This window comes from Saccoglossus kowalevskii, chromosome 11, assembly GCF_978046115.1.
Source record: "Saccoglossus kowalevskii chromosome 11, keSacKowa6.1, whole genome shotgun sequence".
NCBI lineage: Eukaryota > Metazoa > Hemichordata > Enteropneusta > Harrimaniidae > Saccoglossus > Saccoglossus kowalevskii.
Window position 1 is genome coordinate 27,317,704 of NC_140651.1, and position 27,702 is coordinate 27,345,405.

The window sequence follows — 27,702 nt, forward strand, 5'->3', positions numbered from 1 at the left end:
AATCTGCCCCGGAAAGTATAAATTGCCATTTTCACGCTGCGTTTAGTGTGGAGTCGTCATCTAAGTATGCACACTGTTCGTCTCGTGTTCCCCGATGCATCTAAAAATCCCTTTTGAATTTGGGGGACTTCGTGTGACTGACCCGTAAACTTTAGTCGAACTGTAGTAGTGTGTATTAAATCTGCCACAACGTGGAGTTGCCATCGTCTAAATTAAATGCCCACCCGCTTTACGGTTGTGCTCATGCCACAGTCCTGGCGCGTTTCAACCCTTGGGATATATACTATAATATGGTGTGTCTACATCGCTCGTTAAAATTTGCATATAACATTAGCGCGTAACAAAGATTGTGATAAAGGAAAGTGTGGTATAAACAAAGATCAGTAATTACTTAAAATCGATACCAGGAAGGGGGGGGGGGGGTAAAGAAAAGTTATATAACAATTTATTATTTAATAATTTATTATAATACACAAGTTTGTCCAACTCCCTGTGGTATAATCAAACATTCGTTGAATTTGCGACTAAATATGACATTTATAAAAGTTCCGTTGATTGTACATAATATCGTGACACTTCACAGAACCATTGAACCGGTCATCACCACCGTCAGGGAAGTTTCACAATCGTAACATGAAATTCATACATAAGGTATTAACTGAGAAAAATATCTCAATCATTAGATAAGATACGTATAATGCATGGAAATGATGTATTCAATGATTTAGTTTACTGAGATATCCCCCCATTTCTGTATACTGCAATTTTAGTTTTATTTAAGTTGATATTTAGATCCCACTTGTTTGTAAACTCATACATTACACTTATTAATCTTTTCAAGCCCGATACAGATTTGAAAATGAAGCAATGTCGTCAGCATACAATAATGAAAACAACTCTAACTCGTTCGGGATCAATTGTAATGTAATCAATTAATGTAAAATGAGAATAAAATGATCATGCACCCTTGTCGAACCCCATTCTTCAATTCAAATGATCTCGAAGAAATCCTCCACGAACACATGATTTTACATCTATAAATACTTTGTAAAATTACATACATTTTTCCGTTGATACCATTATTGACCAGCCGAATTGAGTCGAATGCCTTCTGGAAATCTATATAGAGGCAATACAATCCCCCCTCCTGGCTAACTGTTTCTGAATTATGGCATATAATGTAAATATTTGGTCGATAGTTGAGTAGCCATACTGGTGAAGATTGTTCCAAATATACTTATGAGTGATAGAGCTCTATAGTTACCGGGATCATTTCGACTGTTTTGTTTTTTTGTTGTGGATAGGAATAATAATAGCTTTTGACCAACCTTCTGGGAAAATACCAGTATTAAAAATTAAGTTAAAAAGGGCATTCGAAAATGTTATCGACAAATCACATGAGAATTTTAAAAAAATCAGCGATTAAAGGGCCAGAACCTGCAGAGTTGCCACTTCTAAGTTTATTTATTGACTGAATAATTTTGTCATTCGTTATTGGCACATTCAATGCCGTGTCAGTTTCATCAAATTTCAATGAATGCGATACAGAACGTTTTTAACTTCTGATCAGTAAGATGCTCTCGATCTATGTTATTGTTACATGAATCCTGGTTAAACAGTTTTTCCAAAGTACATGACCCAATCTTGTAATGGTATTATAGATGTTTGATTTTTACTCTTATTCTTTCTAATAGTTTCCCAGATACACTTTTCTTTAATTGTTTCCTGCAATTTTTCGTTATACACATGTTTCTTTTTTCTCACCAGTGATCGAAATGAATTACGGGCACTCAATAATTTAATGACATTCAAAAGCAAATTTTGAATTTCGATCGACAAAACAAAGGACATGCCGGGAATGTGTTGATGTATGTTACGATTAAACAACGACAAGAAAAAAAATCATATTTTTCTTAGTAATGGATATACAAATTTGTTAAATATACCAGAACATACGTCACATGCACAATGAGCATTTAGTTTTTATATGAATTATTGATGTACTAGTATTGTAAACTATCTAGACCACGTGAAATACAGATTTTTTTCAAAGAAAACTCAAAAGTATAACATAATTAATTTTTAAATCGTTTGAATTTCGAACTCTATCATAATGCTATTATGGTAATGAAATGTGATATCCCGATGACCACCAGGCAAACATAATCACCCATGAACCTTACCATGGAGGTATAACAGATTGCTGCTAGACTAACAAGCGAACATTATATTCACTGAGTAAACGGCGGAACTGATCATGGAACCTTTGATCTTAAACCAGTTGTAACTCCTTCTGTTTATACCTCCATGATCTTACCAGGGAGCTGTAATGAGATTACAGCTCCCTGATCTTACCAAGGTTCCCTTATCCGTTAGCGAATAACTCGATCAGTGGTCTTAAGTACACTCCCCACTAAGTGTGTGGTACACTCACCCAGGTACGGATCGATTCTTGTTTTGTTGTTCAGTCTCATAGTGTTACATACCTGAATTACACACCGCGTAAAGCGTTACAGTCGATGTTTCGCGTTGGATTTGAACTGAGTTTCATGTCCCCTTATATAATGCATGTCAGAGCGTTGCTGTGGGTTTGTCGTTTGCAATAGTTATTATAATTATTGAAAATTCGTTTTGTTAAAGGGCAGTGGTCGTCGCGCCGCGTCCTGTTCGATATGGGACTCATAGCGACGTATACAACGCGTGTAAAATACATTGTTTATTTACACGAAATTCGAACACGCGCTGCACGGCGACCACCGCCCTTTAAGGTACATTAGTTACATTGAAAACTACCTTTAATGCCAATTTTAGATACTTTATTAAGAGGGAATTTGTTAAACGATCTTTTTTCAAATGAATTAAACTAGTAAAAAATAATAATTGTCTAATGAACAAAATGTTAATTTGGCGGTTAACTTGAATCACCCCCTCCGCCACAGTGGCATTATTATATTAATGGCTTTTAAGCGATTTTCGCCAATATCACGACGTTTTGTGGATTACTTGTTTATTTTATTTTAGCTTTTTGTTTGTGAATGATGTGGCATACTGAGGGTACACGAGATGCTTCGGCAACTCAAGAAATTATGTTATGACTTCGCCCTCAACGTCAAGTATTTAAGTGTTTACTCGCCTTCGAGAGTAGGGGGCGTGATTTCACCTGCAAGTCGCCATTTTTGTTATTTCACGGCAACAACGCTCGGCTACTGGTTAGTAGCAAGGTGTTTGTGACAGGTAAACCAATCTGACGTACGTGTTGGTTACTGAAATAATCGAAGATGTCGCTACGTACGCTTCCGCTACTGTTTATCAATCTTGGCGGTGAGATGTTGTATATCTTAGACCAACGATTGCGAGCTCAGAGTATACCTTCCGACAAATCGAAGAAAGGTACGTATTAAACAAGTATGTTGTGATATCTTCCTGTGCTACTGTCTGAACATTCAGAGAAATCCGTAGCGCTAACTAGGTCTGCTACAAGGAAGCTTGTAATTCTTAGCTCCATGCTGTAACCAAGGGATTTGGTGTAACGCGAATATTTTATATAAATTCGATGATGGAATATTATGCACATAGATGCACAACTATTTCCAAGTGTAACTGTGTTTTACGATCCATCTTAACGATCGTACCATTGCATTGAATTAGGTTGTTCTGGCTAATAATAATAACAATAAACTGTTAACCAGTCGTTTTTCCAATTTATTTCACATCAATGAAGATTTCGGTAACGATGCTAATTAAAGTATGCAATACATGTTGTCCATACCAGATATATTATTATAAAATCGTCAAAAATTACAATGTTTATTGCTTTATATGTTTAATCGTATGAAACCTCGTAGCTAAACAGACTGTATTGACATTTAAGGATGTCTTGCTTTGGTATTTATGTTTTATTATTTAGCTAAAATGTCACCAAACACACATACGGTTATTGATAGTTTCAGTTTGATGCATTTTTAAAACAATAAAAATATGCACTAGATTATATGGTCAAGGTTTATCAAATAAAAAGATAGTGACATCACATGAATTGGATCATTGTTTTGTTACATCTAGATATATGTAAGACATTGATTTTGAAAAAGGTTGTAGAAAACAAAAGTTGAACTTAGAGTTGGTATGTCAAGGTTTAAAATTTTCTAAAAATTCTCTACATTTGTACAAATTTGAAAAGCAATAGCAGTAATGATAATAAGAGGTTATTCACAACTAATGCCGACATAACGTGTGGTATTACGAGAAGCAATAATGACTCAGTATGTAGCTGCAATATGCTAATATTTAATGTGCGGATTTCTGCCAAATATCATATATGATTTTTTTGCATAACAACTCAAAATAGATAAAATAGATAAAAAACTAGTAATTACTAGATATTGTCAGATATCTTGAAAGTACTGTGTAAATTAAAATATATACAGTAATTTTTCAAATGATTTAAAATGTGCACATTTCTTTAATATCTATATTAAATTTCAAATAACACTGAAATAAAAATAGGGTAGGTACATGTACATTCCATTTCATGAAAGTCCTTTCCTATAAAACATTTGTAAATGTTTTATAAATTTTAAATGACAGTTGGAAACTTGACCAATCACAACTACTTACTGGATGCATGGTAGTCAATCTGCCAATGATTGAAGGAACATGCAAAGACTCGTGGGTAATGGGTGAGTAAGTTAGCTAACTTGTCAGACTAATTGGCTGGCTTGTTGCCTGATGAGCTGGTTGCCTGCTTGTCTGCCTGCCTAAGTAGGCAGGTTTTTTTCACTAACTGATTCAAGATGACTGAATGGCAGCCATTTTTGTGCTGAAATATCATCCAAGATCAAACATTTCTGGCATTCCAGAACTTGATCTTGTCTGTTTACAGATTGATTTTGTTCAAACTCTGTACTTACATGTACATTAGTAATTATTGGTGTTGATACTCGTCATTTTGTTTTTTAGATCAGGTTCAAAATGGCTGAGTGGCATGCTTTGACTTATTATGTTCAAATTTTATATATTCATTATACATCACGACATATACCGGTATATACAGATGTATTCAAAAATGACCAGACGGTGGCCATTTTGTTTTAATTAATGCTGTTCCAGAGCAATATCTCTCAATGTGGACAAGTACTCATTTGATGATAAGGTACAAAATGACTGAATGTCAATCATTTTAATGTTAAAAAATCATTCTAATCAAGTTTCCGCATTCATATCTCTGACATGTTATGTTCCAACTACATGTATATTACTATAAACAAAACTATTTCTTAATTTGATAACTAATGGGGACTGCCATACATGGCTTGTTTTATTATAATTCATGCATCACTACTAACAAGAGTTTGCAGGAAAGCAGTCCTCAAGTAACCATGATGACCCATTTTACTGAAGTTCAAGAACATTTTGAAAGTCATTGATAATGCCCCAGGGCCACTCAAGGCTTTTAACTTGTAATGCATACATGTATAACTGTGTGTTCATTTGATTGAGCTAACTGTACATACACAGTGTAGTGTAGTAGGATATTGACAGTTATTTCTTTTAATTTTGGTGCTGCACAGTATTATGCATGGCTTTTAACATGCATTACTATTGTTAACATTTTCACAACCAAAATTGAAAATTGACTAAAATTTTGTCTGTTGGCTCCAAAATTAGGGTTCATTTTCCAGAAATTTTGAAGAATATAATCAAAAAGTGCACAAAAATTGGTTGAGGAGGTCTGCTGGTAAAAATGTTAAGGACCACAACATGTTTTACTGCTCTGCTACTGAGAAAGGATATTTCTTTGTCAGGATTGCATGTACAATGATCAAACTGGCTGGAAACTAAATGACATCATACATACATGTACAATGTATACAAAGCTATATCTAGATGATAGTGTATGAAATTGCTGTGTTTATTTGCTGTATGTTTGTAAATAAATTGATTGTATACGAGTATAACAATTATTTATAATTGTTTATTTGAATTCTGCACGCTAGGTGTGGATTGTACAAGTAAAATAAATAGTACATGTACACAGGAAAGTTTAGATTTCACATGAAAATTACAAATTGGCTTTTCAGTGTTTAAGCGTGAAGAATAAAAATTACATATACTGTACATTGTTGGTGATAATATTTATTAATATAAAAATTCTTGAATAGTAGTAAATGTATAAATTGAAGCCGTATATCTTTGCATTATATTTTAAAATGGAATTCATCTTGAATGAAATAAGTCTCATAAACAATCTCTCTCTTCCTTTGTCAACTGCCATTTGTCTATTCTGTTTTATATGAATGTAGCTTTATGAGCTAGCTTATTAGTTCTTGTTTGTACAAAATGGAGACTTATAAATTGACTACTCTGCTTCTTTCCTATACGTTTGTATGTAACTATATCTCGGACATGCATCACACACTATCATATATCATTTCATGATCTTATTGAAGATGGCCAAATGGCGGCCATTCCAAAGTTAACAATTTATAAAAATCAAGTATTTTTGCCATTCTAGAACTACATCTCAGTCATGTATGAATTTATTTCATTCAGACTTTTTATATTGGACATTATGAGATCTTGATGCATGTCAGTTTGTTTTTCAGATCAGATTTGAAATGGTTGACTGGTGGCCATTTTGTTTTGATGAGTGTGGTTCCAGAGCTGTATATCTGACATGCCTTTACTGATCTCATTCAAACTGTATATATACATAATACATCTTTCCAAACATATGTATGTGATTCAAGAGATCAACTGGTCACCATATTACTTGTAAAAAATATATCAAAATTAAGCATTTCTGCCATTTCGGACCCAGGTCTGAGTTATACATGGAGTTGCTATTGTTTATCTTGATACATACATTATATGATAAACAACAAGATCGTAATGTTTCGTTAAAATCAGGACAACAGATCGCATATTTCCCCGAGCCCGGTGTGGTGAACGAAAGATGTAATTTGGATAATTTTTCATGGGTGTAAGATGGTTACAACGTTAACCCCCCCAAATCATCTTTTCTGAGGTGGCTCTTAAGCCCACCCCTTACTTTTCCCGATTTTACATGTTCAGGCCCCTGTATTAATAGTATAATTGTATCTATAGATTTTGCTTACAAATTGTAACATGAATTTTATCAATGTCCAAACTGTTAATTAATAAGTATACATACATATATGTATCTCCCAAACATCACACACACATCTATTACAAAATATTCGATTCGGCAAATTTGTGAAATTTGGTAAAACACAGTTCATAAAATTCATATCTATGCAATTTTTACTGGATTATGTATATTGTTCTATTCAATTGTAAACAAATAGAAGGGTAGTTCAATGTAAAATGTGATGCCCAGTGACACTTTCAAAATGCATCTGCAATGCATTAAGAAAAACTTATTTATGGATGGCTGAATTACACAATATCATTGTAGAATGTTTTAAATGAATTCCACCCTCTCTTCCACCAGAACCCCAATCCAACCCGAACCCCTCTTTATAAATTAATTAATGTTCAGTAATAAGTTGCAAAATGGTTGCTTGTGATACCCGCTGCAAAAAAATTAATTTAATGTACATGTGGATGGGGGTGTGAGTATGCTTAGTTTTAATTATTCCTTATTGTTGCATATTCTGGTAACCATGACAAATTAAATGTGCAAGTTGTGCAAGAATAAAAAGAAAATCAATGTTCACTACATTCAGATGGAAATATGTATTGATTATTGAAAAAATATTGTGAAAAGCAGCTGCACCCAAGTGATCTTGTCAGCTTTATCAATATTACAAATTATTTGTATTTGTTGATATTGTAGTATGATCCAACTAAAAAGCATGTATTGTAGATATTGTTTTATTTATAATATTTCAATACAATAAACTACACATGTATCAATAGAAGAAATTGAAACATGGTACAGAAAGAAAATGGGAAAGTGAATTACAATAATTTTCTCTAGTCATTTCAAATATAGCCAAATTACTGTAAAAATAAAGAAAAAAAATAGCCTGAAAAAAAAACATTTCCTGATCAGAAACGATTCTTTTTCTGTAGTCTAAACAAACCTATAGAAACATGCAGATTTCTGTGAAAAATTCATCAAGTTTTGCTATTGTAATGGTAGCATTGAACAAAATCAATATTTTTTTCACAACAACAAATATTGTTTGCATTTCTTCAGTCTTGTACTATTGTTTACATAAATTTATTCTACATTTATTTCATTTTGGTAAATGTAGGTACAGTTGTGTTATTTGTAGAGGTACTGTAAAATGACTAATTAGTCCCCGTTCGGACGCAGTCCGTAAACGGGAACTTATGTTTTGACCTCCATGTGTCCGTCCGTGTGTGCGTGCATCTGTGCGTGCGTCCGAGACCTGTATCATAGAAATGCCTGGACCAATCACAATCAAACTTCACACATACATCATACATGATATTATACATATGCACGTCAATTTGTTCCACGATCTGATTCAAGATGGCCGAATGGCGGCCATTTTGTTTTAATGAATGTTGTTCTCGTGCCATATCTCTGACTTGCTTTCACTGATTATGTTCAAATTTTAAATATTCATTATACATCATGTCATAGATAAACAGATATATTGGTTTGACGATCTATTTAAGATGGCCAAATGGTGGCCATTTTTGTGCTAAAAAATCATCAAATATCAAGAATTTCTTATGGATGGATTTTGTTCAAACTTGGTACATACATGTATATTAGACATTACAGGTTCCTGATGCACATCATTTATTTTTCAGATCGGATTCAAAATGACTGTCTGGCAGCCATTTTGTTTTAATGAATGGGCTTCTAGACCCATATCTCCGACTTGTTTTGACTGATTATGTTCAAATTTTAAATATTCATCATAAATCATGTCATAGATAAACAGATATATTGGTTTGACGATCCTATTCAAAATGGCCAAATGGTGGTCGTTTTTGTGCTAAAAAATCATCAAATATCAAACTTTTCTGGCATTTATGGATGAATTTTGTTCAAACTTGGTACATACATTAGACATTACGGGTTCCTGTTGCACGTCATTTTATTTTTCAGATTGGATTCAAAATGGCTGACTGGTGGCCATTTTGTTTTAATGATTGGGCTTCTAGAGCCATATCTCTTGTATGCCATATCTCTTATACATCATGTTATATATATACATGTATTGAAAATGGCTCGTTTTGAATGCTGTTCCAGAGCAATATCTCTTATAATGGACAAGTACTTGTTTGACCATCATATACAAATGTCAATCATTTTAATGATAAAAAATCATATTCCTGACATGGTTATATTCCAGCTATATTACTATAAACAAAACTATATATCTTAAATTTGATAACTAACGGGGACTGTGCCATGCATGGCTTGTTTTTACTGGGTTTAAATTTCGCTGATTTACAATTTCAAGCACATTCAGTGGGTTTTAAATTCATGGTTTTATCATTAGGATATTGTGTTCTATGCTCAATTTTACTTATTCACTGGGTTTTTCAGTCAGCGGAATAAGCAAAATTAAAACCCAGTGAATAATTAACCCTTTTACAGTAGTTGCTGGATAAATGGGGAGCAAAAACAAAACTAGTATGTGACATTTTGTAGTAAACAGGAATCCGAATTTCTTTGCAAACCAGATAAGAGCCGATATTTTGAAATAGATATGGTGGATAGAGCCAGCTGATATGTAAAAATATGCTGCTTTGATACGTGGTTTGAGATACCTTGTGTAGATCTCTCAGATTTGTTCATTTCATGGTGATATCTTCAATTCTCTATTTCTGGAGAAATATTTTTGTCATTTTTAGTAAAAAAAATACTGTTTTCAATTTCTTTTTGAAAACTACTATCCAGAACATTGACCTTTTTTATTAGGACTACTAATTTCCGTAAATATATCAGTATCACTTCATTTATTTATTTTCATTGAAATAATGACCACAATGAATACGTTTATTTTTTGTGTTAATTTACTTTTCAATAAAGTGAGTACCGGTACATTTTTTTTTGTGTTTACAAAGTGTGTGTGGACAAAAAAGATGTGTCTCTGTCAGATTTGTTCATTTCGTGATGACATCATCAGTTGTCTACATTAGCTAATATTCTTGTCATTTTTGGTAAAAAATGCTATTATTGTGGGTTTAGTCATTTTGACAATGTGCATCAATGTCACTTGATGCTAGTGTTAACAAATGTCTGCCTAGTATGTTCCTCTACATGTATATCCAGGTTTTCAAACACTATATGGTAAATGGAGGTTTTGAATAAAATAACAGAGAATTGTTTCATCACATACTTCCTGTTGTCTTAAATTAATTGTACATGAGATTATTGCACTGCTATGTTGCACATATATTTTACATAGGTCTTGTACGGTATATGCTTGGAGGAATAATGTACAGACTTGTGATTTGAATATCAGTCAGAGGTACATGTATGTATGCACAAGTACGTGTAACTAACAATGCATACATGTCGTAAGACTACAAATATATTACAATTCCATCACAATGGTAGAAACACATGTAACAATATCGTTCCACAGATGAAATTCAACAAATCACACTCAGTGACAGAATGACAAAGGAACTATTTAATTGGATAATCTTTTTTTATGATACTTTTTGAGTTTAAAGTAATTAATAATTGGAAGGCAGACCAAAGTCGTTGTCAGTCACTGCATGTCAAAACGCCCTGTAAATTTGTCATTGTAATACACACTGCAGTAGTCTGTTGCCATGCCAATAACTACTGTAAAATATTTTATTTTTACTTTGAATTAATTTTCGCTATTTTCGTTGAACGAATGATTCAGTAAAAATAAATCCTGCGCCTATACCTTTTTTACTATGTTTTACATTCAACTTGTCAAAAATCCATACAAAACACCCAAAAAGTCTTTTCAGCAAAAATTAATTCCAGCTAATATAAAGTATTTCACAGTATTAGAATTCAATACATCCCAAATTAAAGCTATGTACTATGGAATATTTGCGTGGTTAAACAAGATCTAAAATAAGAAATGCCTATTAATGCAGCATGTATTTCCATGGATACATGAATTTTTTGATTACTTTAAATATCAATAGTCACAGACTAATTAATGGTAGATTTGGCATCTAATTCCAAAACCAAGATTTCTAAAAATTCTAAAAATTGAAATTGTGAAGGAAACATTTTGAAGGGCTTCGCGGGCAGTCCTGAAGTAGCTGTGCTTGAATTTCATGAAGGTATCAAAGTGAATTTTGACCTTGGAAATAGATGTCCTCTCAAGTTCAAGCTCTGTAGTAATATTCAGATATTTTAAACCATATCCATGGATATTGCTCTTGCTGACAATCATTAATATTTACAGTGACTTAGGGAGTCAGCACCAAACTTCATTTCATATGCTACATTGTAGCCTATACAATTTACTGTGAAAACATTTATTTTCACTGGAGTTTAATTATTTGATACTTTGAGCTATTTCAAGTTCACAAACACAAGGAAGCAATGAATTCTATTGTTATTCTACATGTCCACATGAATTTAAATTAACAGATTTTACTTATCAACAAAAAATAGCAAAATTAAAAACCAGCGAATAATTTATACATTTTTAATACAGTATGTATCTACTATTAATTATGAGCCTTAAATTGCCATGGGAACAGTTCTGTCTTTTTATCATGGATACATTTATTTCCAGTTGACTGCCTAAATAAATATGAAGATCTGTCATTTAAATTAATGACTTGCTGTGATGATAATAAAATATGAATAGTTTAATCTGCTAATTACATGCACCGTATCAGTCAATAAGCATCTTATCCATGGCGAATAAGTCTTGTATTAGAACAACAATTTTTATACTGTAAAATGACTAATTTTCACTGGGTTTAAATTTCACTGATTTACCATTTCAGGCATATTCAGTGGGTTTTAAATTCATGGTTTTATCATTTAAATAATGTGTTCTATGCTAAATTTTACATATTCACTGGGTTTTAATTGCTCACATGTCATTGTAATCATGGTGAAGTGTTAAAAGTCCAGAAAACCTCTTTTTTTGAAAATGATTGGAATAATACTGTGAACCATTTGATTTTTGCTGCTTCGAATGTTTACGGTTTTGTGATTTCAGGTCATTTGTGAAGACAAAGGTCGCTGACATACAATGTTGTATGTTCCCTGAGAAAATTTTCACAGGAAATTCCCAAATTTTGCCATTTTCAATTCTTTCAATGTGCAGTATATGGTAGTTGATTTTTTGGCATGATGTGTCACAGGCTGCTTAAAAATAAATTGAAAGGTGAAATTTGTTTAACTTTTTCAGATATCTGAAAAATATCTTTTAACAAAATTTACTTCTATTTACTTTTTCTTTAGTTTGATCCATTTTCTAGTTTTCTTTAAGATGATATGTACATTTATCCCCAAATTTGTACCTTTCATCACATTTGCTTTTAGTATTCTAATTTTGATATGATATGCTGATATAATTTGTCATAGGTGTCTATGTCCAAACTAAATTATATTTGAATTATTTAGTTTAAATGCAATTTTTGGTTCACGTTTGTTTCTATTGGAGATGTTCTTTTAATAGAATAAATATGGTATATACCCCCTAGATGTAATTCATACTGCAAATAATTGTACCAGTATTTAAAATTTGTTTAATTGTAGTTTGTCTTTGTCAAAGTCAATACATTGCTTATTTTCATGCCAGTTCAGGGTTTGAAATACTCTGGTGCACACTGCACTATGCACATAGATTATTAGCTAGTGCACATAAACTCAAAATATAATGTGCACACTGTGCATGTAGAAGTTAACACATTTTCTCATTATATTCACTAAGCCTAAATTAAGTTCAACCAATATTGTAAGATAACTCGAAAAAAGCAAATTCTTTCATGATCGCATATTAAAATCAAGAACCCGTAAATTATATTAAAACTTTAAAATTGGTGGCCATGCATTTCACAATAAGTTGGTGCAGATAAATTTCAAATTCAACATGCACACTGTGCATGCAGGGAAAAAATTCTATTTCAATCCCTGCAGTTGCTCATATAGTAGACAAGGATAAATCAGTTTCTATACCTGTACTAAAGAAACCAAACATTGCATATATTATATACTCCTTGATTATAATATGACTTATTTTGATAGTCACACCTTTGACATTTATGCTATGCATACACTTACTACTAATTGACCAAATATAGTACTTAATTATAGAGTGCAATTTATTAGAATTTAGGGTACGGTTAACTACATTCATGGATTAATATCAAGAAAATACAACATAATGTATGTATGCATCAAATTATATCGTTTTAGGTTTTAAGGTAATAAGTTAATGACCTACCTTTGTGAGCTTAGACTGCCAGTAGACAGTCAGGCTACTGTGAAGTACTTTATTTCACTGGAATAAATTTTTGCTGAAAAGCCTTTTTGGTCGTTTTGTATGGAATTTATTTTCACTGAAAATGGCGAAAATAAATTCCAAGCGAAAATAAAGTATTCTACAGTATTTTAATGCTTTGAGTTCCATTTTTTTTCCCTGCCGAAATTTTCCCTATTTTTTATGTATTTTCCAAAATTTGTTGAAATAAATTTCGAAACAAACAAACATAATTTTCTATTTCCGACTGGTTTTGATTAAAATTTTGAAAACGATTTATAGGTTTAATATTGAGAATGATGCCATAAGTTGACTTAAAGGGTTAATTATTAAGGATTCAATTTCAACTTAAATCAATGCCTAAGCTGATTCCATCCTTAGATGCCTTAGCACATGGTGATTATTAAACATTCTCTGCAGAAAGCACACCATATTTTATGACTCATCACCATGGAAACTACAAACATATAAAGTAGCTTAATAAATTATTGCTCAATATGTACATGTACTTTACTCAGCATTCAGCAGAGAGTGTTTTTAACAAGAATTCATGTATATCATATACCTTGAAGCACCTATCTGCTGACCAATTTTCTGTAGCCATTTATATTACATGTACATTTCATTACGATTGTTAAGTATCCATGACAACGTAATAAGTCCATGCTATAAAGTAGCGTTATATAGATATTGTTACAATGCATATTTTAAATGACTGAAAACCCTAAATTACCCAAGTTTGTTTCTAAAGCGGATGTTATCCACTTATAATAATAATATCATGGTCATCTTGACAATCAAATAGTATTTTTGGAGATATTTAGTGGTGTGGGAGTGTTGTTGTTTAAGTATACATTGTATACTGCAATTTTCAAATCATTTTGTGCTTCTACTGTTGGGGAAAAATTTAAATGACATTTAAAATGTGAAAGAGGCCATTTGTCTGTCGCCATATTGTGATTCTATAACAATTCTAATCTAAAGTGACACGACATGTACATGATATTACGTGTTTGTAGTTTTGATGAATATTACATACGTGTCAGAATACCATGGAAACCACAATTCATCTCAGTTTAAATATTTGTGCAATATACTTGCTGGGTAAAAAAAAATGTGTGTTTGGCACAGGTTTCAAACTAATACTTGTTTTGACAAAAAGCAAAATCCATTTTGTTTTGGCCTAACGTAATATTTGCTAAAACATACCTGGATTACCATCTTCAACAGTAGGTAGTTACCATGGTGATATTGAGTATGATGATAGCATTAAGTTCAGCTTGGGTATAGGTATAATTTAAATTATAGATTATGGCTGCCCTTGCCTAGAATTAGCAATCTCAGTACCTGTTGAGTATTCCATCATTTCACAAATGTTCAGACTACGGGTTTAAAAATCAGAGTCTTGCTTACATGTTGGTGTTCAGAACATATCGATCTAGTCTCCAACTTTTTCCAGATCTACATGTAGATTTATCCAACAATTCCTAGAAAGTCTGAATCGATACAATTACATTGACAAGCTTCATTCACATATTGATATAAGGTTTATGTTTGAATAATAAAATAGTACCCTACAGTATACATTGTATGTACAAAATATGTATATACATGTATACATACAAAGTACAGTCTTAATGTAACATAGCTCCCACGCTGCATATCGTTTGGCTTTGCTTTTTAAGTTGCATGTATAAGTGATTGTCCATCAACAATTACTGTTTTGACTTCTTCTTGAAAACTACCAGCCTGATTACTTTGATATGTTATATGCAAGTACCTTAAATCTTTATCACATTTGTTCATTTTAAAGATGATATCAATAATTCTCCGTTTTAGTGAATATTTTGGTAATTTTTTCAACTTCTTGGAAACTACCCACCTGATTACTTTGATATGTCATATAGAGATACCTGTAGCTCAGGTAAACCTCTGTCAGATTTGTTTCATTTCATGGCAATATCATCAATTCTTTATTTTAAGCAAATATTTGTTGTCATATTTTTGACTCAATCCTGAAAACTACTAGCTCGTTTGCTTTGATATTTGAAGTGTGTATTGGCTTGGTTACAACAATATTTGTTGTAGGACAGCAGAGCTATTTTGACTGTTAGATCAAAAACTTGTAATTTATAAAGTGATTATATTTTTAATCAATAATTTCAACTTATTTGTTGTATTTATACATGTTACTCACTACTGTAAGTCATACTCAGGCAGGCATAATTTAGATATATGGTGTTTTTGAAAGCTAGCTAAGCTATCATTAGAGCAGCTTAAAGCTACCTTAATGTAAAGTTACGTACAGACTGAACTGAACTCAACTGTATGTACATGTACATTGTGTATGGCTCAGTAAATTTTTGTATTACTGAAGTCTCTTACTCAGACACTGTTATGAGGACTTGTTTACTGATCACCGTGGTAACAGCTTATATCCCTCTAGGGCAGTATTGCACATTTCACTTCTGATATCCGCTTCTGTTTCCGTTGCTGCTGTGCTACTACAGTTCTCATCAAGTACTGGAAAAATAAAATATTTGGTTATTGTGTTTCTAGCGTTGTTAAACTTGATTTCCAAAAACAAATTTTCCGGCACTAATTAAGTTTAAACTAAATCCTACATAGCTCTGTACGGAGTAATGAGTGTTGTATGGTGATATATTCTATAATCATCATACTATTCCTGGTAATAGAATCTTATCTTCCCAAGCCAAGGTTGATTATTTCAGCCTTAACCTCACTATTATACTTTGGCATAATTCCTACCATCTGCCATCTGCCATGCACTCTGTGATGCATTTCGATGGTAAATGGAACACAAAGTCGCGTGTTTGATGCTTTACCATGGGAAATCGAATTCATGTTTTTTGTCAGTTAAAGCGGGGGAGTCATCACTTGCGCATGCGTCAGATGGCCATTGCGTGTCATTGTTTACAAGGAGCCCTTGCATTTTTAGCGTGAGTTGTTATCGTCGCTTGGGACTCAATTCCCGCGCATGCGCAAGTGACGACTCTCCCGCTTTAATTGACAAAAAACATGAATTCGAGGAATATGAATTGTTGTTACAGGATCAGAATCATTCAATTTAGCTAAGGTCAAATACATGTTTATGTACATTTAGAGGTGGTTAACAAAAACTGTCTGAATTGGACAATAGATAGAACCTGTGTGTGCATTTTCTTAATCGTGTAAAATAAATTTCTTTTGAACTTGTGTTCACATCAGTTTACGAGTTTTCAAGAGTGAAATGATTGAATGATTGCAATATTCATTCACAGTAAAGTTACCCTTTTGGATGATTGGCTTTTACAATAGAATTTAAATAATATAATTACTTGAGCAGTTCGGTGTTTGTGTGTATATTATTGTCTTCTTTCATAGTTATTTGAATGGCTCAGTTGGTACATTGTATAGTTGTGTAGATAATGGAATAAGGTGCCAAAGAAATTTTTTTAAAAAAGTAACTTTTTGATGAAATGTTTTCACATGGGTACATTATAGTTTGTGCCAAATTTCAAATTTTGCGCTACTGAGCATGTCACTGATATGCAATGCATTATGGGAAGACAATTTCTCATTGTTTATACTATCTAATGAAATGTAATTTTTTTCAAAATATTAATGTCAGGATTTATATCAATAACACTGTATGACTTTTGCATCCTATGTTGTCACTAAGCAACATTTTTAAATATGACGAAATAATTTCATCCCAGAAACCATTGCAAAAATTAAAATTTCATGTATGTCTAGTCATTCAATTTTCTTTTCCATATGTTCTGTAGCCTTAATGGCATTACATTGCAACCCATAATAATAAAAACATGAAGATTACTACATATCAAGATGGCGTTAATTTGGTCGGAACCTCCTTAAATGTCACTATAAATAGCATATAATTGCAAACTATTTTATCTATGATTAGATTCCATGGCTTCAAAAGATTGAGCTATATGTTATCACTCAGACAATGGCATAGTTAGTATTATAAGATAATTTTAACTACTGTAAATGCATTAATTATTCACTGGGTTTTAATTTTGTTATTTTTGCTGATTAGTAAAAATTAGTAAAATTAAAACACAGTGAATGCGCTCAAAACATCAAAATAGTGAAATTAAATATCAGTGAAAATAAATAGTTTTACAGTACTGTTTGCTGTGTAGCCATAGTCAGTGTGGCAACGATCAATACATGCTTCACTAAACCTCAAAATACCGTGGATGTCAGTCTTCTGTAAACCATTATTAAATTTGCTTGTAAGTGAAGGTAGCATTCGTTTAGTTTAAGGAGTGGGGGGGGGCATAGTCCTGTAGTAACAGATTTTTAATCAAGGTTCGGGTCCATATACATTGTATTTCAAGGGTTTTGGCATGATTTTGAGTTTATAGTAACATTGTCAAAATACAAAGTAATAATTATAAGCATAATATTCAAAATGGCGATGTAAACTGAGCTTGATCTGCATCTCTCATCTAAACCAATGTCATGAAGGCATGTCATGAAGCACAACTCTTTCCCTGAAGATTACTTCATCTTAAAATATATAATTTGTTGACACTGCATAGCAATTAAGGTACTCCATGCATGCATGGATGCATACAATGGGATTTCGAGTGTTAAATATAAAGACAAAATGATGATTCTTGTAAACTTTGACTTTTAATTTAAATCTCATGAAATAAATCAGACCTTACATGTGTAACTCTTCAATCAATGTGACAAGTTACATAGTAAATATAATACATGTCTAAAAATATATAATACTCATGCCTACTCTATTCCAACACTTTATTATAAGGTTGTCATGAGAATATCGCAAAGTATGCACGAAGAAAATAAAGTGTTCGCATTGATTGACACGTAGAGATTATTTATGAGACCCCATACTGTCTGAGTGCACTGTGATAATTATTATTATTATACATCTGTCACCGTAACACCATAATTTTGCAGTATTTTACGAGGTATTTTCATCCTACCATATAAGAAATGTGAATTCCAAATAGGGAATGATTATGCGCGTAAGCCACCTCTAATAATAAAAACAAACATGGCTGCCATCGGGGTTTGACTGGACTCCACACCAAATAAGTTCACTGATTCTGAAATTTTTGGATTTCGGTATTCCCATGATGTATCATTGGAAGAAAAATATGTATAATAATAAGGTTATTACGAAGATACCTCAAAGTATGCACTCAAACAGTACGCCATGCATTGACCTTCACTGCGCGTCGGTCGATACTGCTGCTGTACTGTCTTTGTCCTAAAGTGATAATGGTGATGAAGCATGAAATCGCCTTCAGTATTTTGCATATTAACTTTTAATACTAGTATGTTCTCATTATAAAAGAAATATATCATGTATTGTTTGCATTATTTCTCCAATCAGTAATATTTTGTTTTTCTTATATTTCTAGTTATGCATGATATTATTGGTACCATGTTCAACAAGAGATTCATGGATGAACTGTTCAAACCACAGGAAGCGTATTCTAAGAAAGCTATGCGCACTGTATTTGATAGACTAGCCCATGCTTCTATAATGAGATTAAATGCTGCTAGTATGGACAAGGTACGCAGATAGTGTTTGCTACATGTGTGTGTCTTTCTAATTATGTGTGTACATGTACATGTACTGTTGAAAGCAGTGATTGAGGTCCTTGTACTCAGTAATGATCCAGGACAAACAAATAAGCGTATATTTGATGTCATCTCTGGATGGGTTGTCAAAACAACAAACTCAATAAATAATGGGTTTTGCACATTAAAGCGCGGTGGTTGTCATAAATAAACAATGTATTTTACACAAGTTGTATATGTCGCTATGAGTCCCATATCGAACACGAAGTGGCACGACGACTGCCGCCCTTTAAGAAATTCCAGCCATCCTATTTTTTTAGCTCCGCTGTCGACTTTGTCGAGCGGAGCTTATCATATGAGTGATTGTCCGTCGTCGTCGTCCGTCGTCCGTGTCAATGTTTTACTTTTTCGACTTCTTCTTGAAAACTACAAGCCTGAATGCTTTGATACTTGGTGTATATGTACCTTGGGTAGACCTCTCTCAGATTTGTTCATTTCAAGTTGATATCTTCAATTCTCTAATTTTGGTGAATATTTTTGTCATTTTTAGTAAAAAGTGATATTTTCGACTTCTTGTTGAAAACCGCAAGTCCAATTGCTTTGATATTACATATATAGGTACTACATGTGGACCTCTCTCAGATTTGTTCATTTTGTAATGATATCTTTAATTCTCTAATTTTGGTGAATATTTTTGTCATTTTTGGTAAAAAGTGATATTTTCGACTTCTTGTTGAAAACCGCAAGTCCAATTGCTTTGATATTTACATATATAGGTACTACATGTCGACCTCTCTCAGATTTGTTCATTTTGTAATGATATCTTCAATTCTCTAATTTTGGTGAATATTTTTGTAATTTTTGGTAAAAAGTGATATTTTCGACCTCTTGTTGAAAACCGCAAGTCCAATTGCTTTGATATTACATATATAGATACTACATGTGGACCTCTCTCAGATTTGTTCATTTTGTAATGATATCTTTAATTCTCTAATTTTGGTGAATATTTTTGTAATTTTTGGTAAAAAGTGATATTTTCGACTTCTTGTTGAAAACCGCAAGTCCAATTGCTTTGATATTACATATATAGTTACTACATGTGGACCTCTCTCAGATTTGTTCATTTTGTAATGATATCTTTAATTCTCTAATTTCGGTGAATATTTTTGTAATTTTTGGTAAAAAGTGATATTTTCGACTTCTTGTTGAAAACCGCAAGTCCAATTGCTTTGATATTACATATAAAGGTACTACATGTGGACCTCTCTCAGATTTGTTCATTTCATGATGATATCTTTAATTCTCTAATTTTGATGAATATTTTTGTAATTTTTGGTAAAAAAAGTGATATTTTCGACTTCTTGTTGAAAACCGCAAGTCCAATTGCTTTGATATATTATACATATAGGTACTACATGTGGACCTCTCTCAGATTTGTTCATTTTCTAATGATATCTTCTGTTCTTTAATTGCCATGTGCATTGCTAACAGCGGAGCTATCTCAGCTGACAGGCTGCTTGTTATTTTGTTGGATCTATAAACAGCTGAGAAACAAATTTGTTATGGTTAACCCTTCGAGTGCCATGAATGTTATCACCAAAATTTGAATGCAACTTTTTGTCTATTTTTAGAATATTTTTTGATAATTAATTGTATAATCATTTTGGACCAGTTATTCTTAATAATGTTCTATTTGTAACAGGTCTTAATAAAAATTCTAGAAAAAATCTGGGAAAAATGTAACATTTTCATTTTGTAAATAGTGACGAAATTTGACTTTGGCACTTGAGTTATGCATTATTTATAACAGCGTCCGGATTACTTTCGGAAATTCCGTCGCGTTTCGGAAAGTTTTAATTTTCAAAACTTTTGAATATTTATTTGTGCTTTTAGGTTAGTGAGAAGGTTATAATAATTCTTCATTTCACTTTAACACTGTTTTTACACCCCTCAGACCCCTTTAAAAAGTCACTTCTGGCCATTATAATGGCCACTATTTTCTTAATGGCCAGAGTATTGACCAGAATATTTTAAGTGGCCAAAATATTTACCAGTGTTTTTAAAATGGTGGTTTTAATGACCCATGTTTTTTATACTGGTCAGAATAATTACAATTGCTTTTTAAATGATGGAGTTGATGAACATTTTTTTTTTATGGGCAGTATAATGGTCATTTTATTTTTCATTACATACAAAAAATGACCAGTATTTTTGTTCATGTCTCTAAATATAATGGCCCAGAAAACAGCCTCAATATACGTGTGGGAATTTATTTTTCCCAAGTTTCACTGGCGCTTCCAAGTACACTTAAATGAAATTTCGCGAATATTGCCTCGATCCCCAGTGAAATTTCATAGTAACGCTGATGCCAGCATAACCTGCGGAGTATTTAGATGGTGTTGAATCATAGGACGATTGCAGTACTGCAACTGGCACATCAAGGTATGAATTTGTAATTATTTTACCATTTTACAATGACTTCAATACAATATTAGATACTTTTGTTGTTGTTTATGTAGCAGGATAGTCTTTTGGGGCTTTCGTTTTTGTTCAGTCATGGCACACTGTGTAAGTAATGCTTCATTATTATTCATAATTGTCAAACAACAAGCTCAAGTAGGTGTTAATGAGGATTAGCTCCTATGTTTGTTAATACAAGAAAAGTATAAACAAAATTTATTTCCAACTCCTGAAATCTGCAAAAAAACATCAACGTAAATTTGTTTCCATTCATGGCAATGTTTTCAAATTATTTTAATAAAATAATTTAACTGACTGCAAAATGTTGTTTTTTTTTAAATTTTTGAAGACTATGTATATTGTTTTGTTTTTTCTCCTCAGACAATACCAGCAATAGTGTACTGTACACTGGGAAATCTAATTTAGTAATCATGTATTAACTATACATGTATATATTATGCCCATAACATCAAATACCATCCAGAATCCCTTTTTCCTGTAAACTAGTAAAGATGATATATGTCTACAGTGTGCAACAGTTCATTTTTCTTTGTGCACAAAAGAAAAAAGTAAAACTCATACTCAAAATAACTTTTAATTTAGCATGGATTTAAACTAAATTTCAATTGAATCTAATATTCTTTGCTCATCTTTGATTTGATTTGAATGAGTTGTAGAGATCAATATAAAGGGGAAGTGAATCTTAATGTATGCGCCTAAGGTAGAAATAAACAGAAGACACTTATTCGTAGCATTCACGTAGAGCTCTTTAGCAAAGGCTAAGAGGTCCAATACCTTAACCTGTGCTAAAAAAATGTGCATGAATACAGGCTAAGAAATACTAGGTACAGAGTAAATCTGGTCAGTCCAAAGCCTTAGCACAGGCAAAACAAAACAAGCATGAACGCTTAGCTCGGCTAAAAAAACCATTGTATTTAATGTTCATTTAGGAGATTTACTACTATATTCATAACTTTTTATTTTGGTGTGCCATTTCCTGCATGACAATCAACGCTAACACATATAGAGAGATTGACTCAAGAAAAAATGTACCGATGATGAGATACTGTGCTACTTCCTGTTATTCTGCAATTTGCACTTTCTGAATTTGCTTTGGTATTGTTTTATAGCTGTAGAACTAACCTTCCTACTTACTCTTACTGAGCACTCATAGTTAAAATTTCTGAAGATTTTGCCTATTCTTAATAATTTTGGGCGTTCCTTACCCCGTGCTAACCATTGTTTCCTTCTGTGCATGAACTCAAACATATGAGATTAGCTTAAATCTTAGCCCGTACTTTGTGTAGCATGAACACTACTTTTGAAGATACAGGGGGCAAATGGGCGAGACTTAAACAAAATATAATGAAGGTGTAATATGCAGTCAGTAAATGTCCTAGGCATTTCTGGGTCAGCCAAATTGATCATGGGTACTCTTGCTCAACTTGGACAAAAAAATATTTAGTCTATATAATGGTACTTAAATCATAGACCTTAGAGAACAGGGACATGCTACTGTGGCTACCCCTTTCATGTAACCTTAGTTATAATCCCCCTACCCAAATTAACACCTTAGAGAAACTGATAATAAATCTATGTCAACACCACTGTTACATCCTCTCCTGTTTCATAAGCCAAACATGGCTGCCAGGGTGTAGCTACACAAAATGAGACAATTTTGTGGTTGGAATATAATCAGAAAAATTAAATTTGATCAAAACTTGAATAGCCAAGTCCATTCTATTGATGCGAGTGAAACTAAAAATTAACAATTTTTATTCCACTATGAAATCAGGAAAGGGAAACAAAAATGGTAAGTTTTCTCTGCAAGGAAACAAAACTGCCTAAAAGTAAACAATGACCTGTGAAAATTTGTGTCATTATAACAAGTGGATTTTTCATCATATTTAGAACAGATATAGCATAGTGCACTTGTTATACACTGACTAATGGGAATACTAGTAAAAACTGTTTCAGATGTATAAATCTTCTAGGTACATGTATATGTATTAATGAGATTATACAGGAGGTTATAACCCACATTGCACATTGTCTCAGACAGAAGTTGCATGACCCTGTTTTCTAAGGTCATGCTTAAATCATAACCATCTGAATACCATTATTTCACTTTTCAAACTAAACTGTTTTTATATTTTTAATATCATTTTTTTGATTTTGAAAAAAAAAATATAGAAACAATATTACACTTAACATAATTACTCTATTAGCAGCACATGCACTTAGGTAAATTACAGGGATCTTCAATGGTCGAAATATGTAATATTTTCATGATTTAGTATCCACAAATGTAATTTTAGAGCAAATATGGTATTGTATTGGATCATAATTATAATAATAATAATAATAACTTTATTACACTACTAAAAAACCTTCAGAGGGTTTTTGTATGGTAAGGAACATAAATACATACAATACATAAGAGATAAAAATAAAATGTTAGTAAAATAAAATAAAAAAAAAAAAATTAATTACTTTCTGTGGTTTTAAAAATTGTGCTCTTTAAGTATTTTGCTAAAGCTATATTATTCTCCATAATCTTTTTAAATATGGAATTCACATCCATTGTGTAAATATTTATTGAACACTCATAAAACAGTTTTTTTCTTTGTTCTATATAGCCAGTACAAAATAGCAGGAAATGTTTTTCATCTCCTAATGCTTTAGTGTTACATTTATTACAGTGTCTATTTTCTAATTCTATTTTGGGCTTTGTTCTTCTACCTAATTCTATTTCTAAGTTGTGGTCACTCAGACGGAATTTTGAAAGCATTTTCCTGAGGCTGAAATTTGAAATGTTTTGCAAATAATTTTCCATATTATAGCTTACTTTGAATAGTTTGTATGTTCTCAGTTTTGTTCCCCTATTTTCATTGGTTTCACTGAAATTTAGTTTTTCTCTCCATCTTTGAATATAAAACTCAGATAGTCTGAGTTTTACTTTTTTTAGTATTTGATTCCAATTTTCCATATTGTGATCATTTTTTATTTTAATTAGATCATGTCCCAGTGTAGCATTAATAGTCCTTACCCAGTTTGAATTAATTTTTATCATTTCATCCAGGGCTAATTTTAAAATGTGATTATCTGGCAGACTATATAGTCTATGGCAGTATTTAATTTGAGCCAAATTAATTTTTAATTTTACTGGTAACCTACCAAGTTCTGCTTTCAAACCACTAATTGGCGTCATTTTACTCACTCCTAGGATAAACCTGTAAAAATGACTGCAAACTTGCTCTAAACTGTTACTGTCAGTTGTGATTTCATTGGCCCAGATTTCTGCACCATACATGAGTATAGGTGAAATTAATTGGTCGAAAATTTTCAAACTAAGTGCTGGTGAGATTATTTTGTGGTTTAAGACTGTTTGTCTGATGCTGAAAAGAGCCTTCATTGATTTATTTTTTAACATAGATAAGTTTGTTTTAAATTTCCCATTTGGAGTAAATATTGCCCCTAAATAGCAAAACTCGCTAACAGCTGTTATGTCTTGGTTGTTGATTTTAAAATTCATGTTTTTAATCAGTCTGTTGCTGCAATTAAATACCATGACTTTAGTTTTCTTTACGTTTACTTCTAAATTCCAATTTATACAATAGTCATTTAATTTGTTCAGACAGCTTTGTAGGCCGTCTTCCGTTTCTGAAATAAGTGCAAGGTCATCTGCATATTGGATGCAATTTATAGGTTTCTCGCCCATTAGAACTGGTTTATCAATTTGATCCCCAAATAATTCTGGCAGATCGTTCAGAAAAATGTTAAATAAAGTTGGTGATAAAATACAATTATTTATTTTGTGAAAGTACCTGGGGATCGATGAAGTTGTACATGCATGGTGGCATTCCCATTGTGGAGGGATTCTATAATTTTGTATGTACACAGCTTCCTACTTTGAAAGACAAAATCATGCAGCTGCATTGTTACATAACTTTCTTTTGTCTCTTGTAGGAAGTTAAATCCCCCTATTGTTCTCAGAAATTAGGTTCCCAAGTACAGCAATGTACTGTCCACAGAGGGACTGTGTACTGTCCTAGTCTCTCAAGAGATGAACTGTGTGTATGTATGGCATAACCCCTAATATATTCGGTTAGGAAACAATTTGATGTTATTCTGTTTTATTTGATATTTATATTTTTTCAATCAGAATGTACCGGGTATCATCTTTTTGGAAGTATATCTGAGTTGCATAGGGGAAAAATTGACATATCACAAGATGTCATTTTATCCACATTGTTATTAGTGAGGACAGAAATATGCCAAAATACACAGACACCACAAATTTTTGTTTCCAAAATTGATTACAAAGTGTCTTAATTAAAAACTGGTCATTGTAAGCTAATAGCAATCTGAATTATTTTTTGCAGATAATGACAATTTAAAAAAAGGAAATACTATATAAATGGAACGTAAGAAGTTGAAGAACCAGAATTTATGGACGTTAAGGGAAAAAAAAAGTTTAACCAGTATTGATGGATGCAATGGTTTAGCATTTGCATGTTTATCAGTTTTACATTTGCACACAGATTTTGAAAGTTCCAAGTGTGTAGAGTTACTGTACATTCCTTTTTTTTATGTTTTCCCTCAAATAAAAGTGACATCTTTCAACTGGTATTTCATGATTTTCAGCTATCTTATATAGTTCTTCTTGCTGACCCTTTTGTACACACCCACACTCACTCCACAATCTTTCATCTTCTTAATAATAATTAACAGGAAAATATTATTGAAAAAATCCTGTAGAGATCAAAAACATGAACAAATTTGACACGCCTACATCTTTGAGAAAAAATATTTTACACTAGAAAAAGAATAGCACAAAAACAAAGAGGAGAAAAAACATTTTGCACAGCCCCCTCCTTAAGCTAATTGCCTCTCAAGAAAACTTGATGAATATCTGGAGGAGTATGACATTGCAAACCTAAAATATTATTATCCACTAAAACAGTCTGTATGGCTGTGCACTACATCATGATTTTTAAAAAACAAAACAAAATATTGCTTACATATTTTTGTTTTGTCTAATGTTTTCATTAATTATCCAATTTCTGTACTTTATGTGTTTGTACACTGAGCTGAATAATTAAGATGATGTTTTGAAGCACAGTGATAGAGGGACTGTGTTTGAAGCAATGTTTTAACCCCCCCCCCTCCCCCCCCCCCCCCCCCATATGACATTTTTACTTTGCAAAGCTGTACCTCCCAGATCTTTAGTTGTTTATGCATAGATGGTCTTTGGTTATAAATTATTTACTTTCCAGTCATTTTTGAAGTGTAAACCTTTGTCATACTTTCTGCTGTGTTGACTTCCTGTCACTATGCTTTTGTTTCCCTTTGGTTAGCTAAACATATGAACGCTTGTTGAAAATCACACTTGGAAGTAAGAGTTTCTAATGGAATAGCAAGCAATCTAATCTATTCCTGAAATTGTTAAATTATATATAGTGTTATTTGAAAATGTCAAAATAAACTTCTAGGAATCTGTTATTCAAGTTCAAAAAATAAACTGGTTGCATGCAGAATCTCAGAGAAACAATTGCATGTACATGCAGGAATGGTCGGATGTTGCAGCAGCAGAAGTTTGGGCCTGGACATTCCAGTCACATTTTTAAAATGATTTTAAATAATGTACGTATTCTTAACAAACTGTTACATGAGAGGGGGCAGAGCATGAAATAATATTTTAGTTTTGGAAACTATGCAAAGATGTGTGTTCAGTAATTCAATACCTTTGATGAGCCATTATTAATAGCACACATTAGGTTAGATTTGAATAGATTCCTAGTAAGATTGGTGCATTCTTAATTCAAAAAAACTTAAAAAGTTTTAATACTACTAAATTATACATATGTTTGATATAATTTATTGTAAAACATTAATGTTGTTGTGAAAATAGTTTCATACAAAACGGTGAAAATTTGCCAAAATCCTTATATGTGTTGCCAGTGATATGCTAGTTTCCATTGTTATTTAAATGTACTCATCAGGGAGGTAATCCATTACAAAACATCACTAATCCACAGTAGTCTGGTTTCAGGCTACACCAAGTCATAGTCATAAGAGGGACTTTGACCAAGTACAGGCTAAGATATAAGTGAATCCCAAATGTTTGCATATCAGCTATACCCAATTGTGTTCACTCACAGGAGGGCCCAACAGTTATAGCACAGGCCACAGTGTTGAGGGTCTGTGCACTGGCTAACAACACCCAAACTTGTTTCCCAAG

General features: G+C 32.4%; 1 protein-coding gene and 1 long non-coding RNA gene across 3 annotated transcripts in view; both read left to right on the plus strand.

Annotated features, from left to right (window-relative positions):
* Positions 1–3,174: 3,174 nt before the first annotated feature.
* Positions 3,175–27,702, plus strand: part of LOC100378833 (protein OSCP1-like) — an 84,899-nt gene continuing 60,371 nt past the window's right edge. For both annotated transcript variants that reach the window (XM_085505088.1, XM_085505087.1), the window contains exons 1-2: positions 3,175–3,390; positions 18,836–18,990. In XM_085505088.1, coding sequence (XP_085361214.1) covers positions 3,279–3,390; positions 18,836–18,990 — 267 coding nt within the window. In that variant the 5' untranslated portion in view covers positions 3,175–3,278. The remainder of the gene's footprint in view (positions 3,391–18,835; positions 18,991–27,702) is intronic.
* On the plus strand, positions 21,370–26,090 carry LOC144353884 (uncharacterized). Its single transcript, XR_014930960.1, has 2 exons — positions 21,370–21,440; positions 25,844–26,090. It is a non-coding gene; the product is annotated as an uncharacterized LOC144353884 (long non-coding RNA).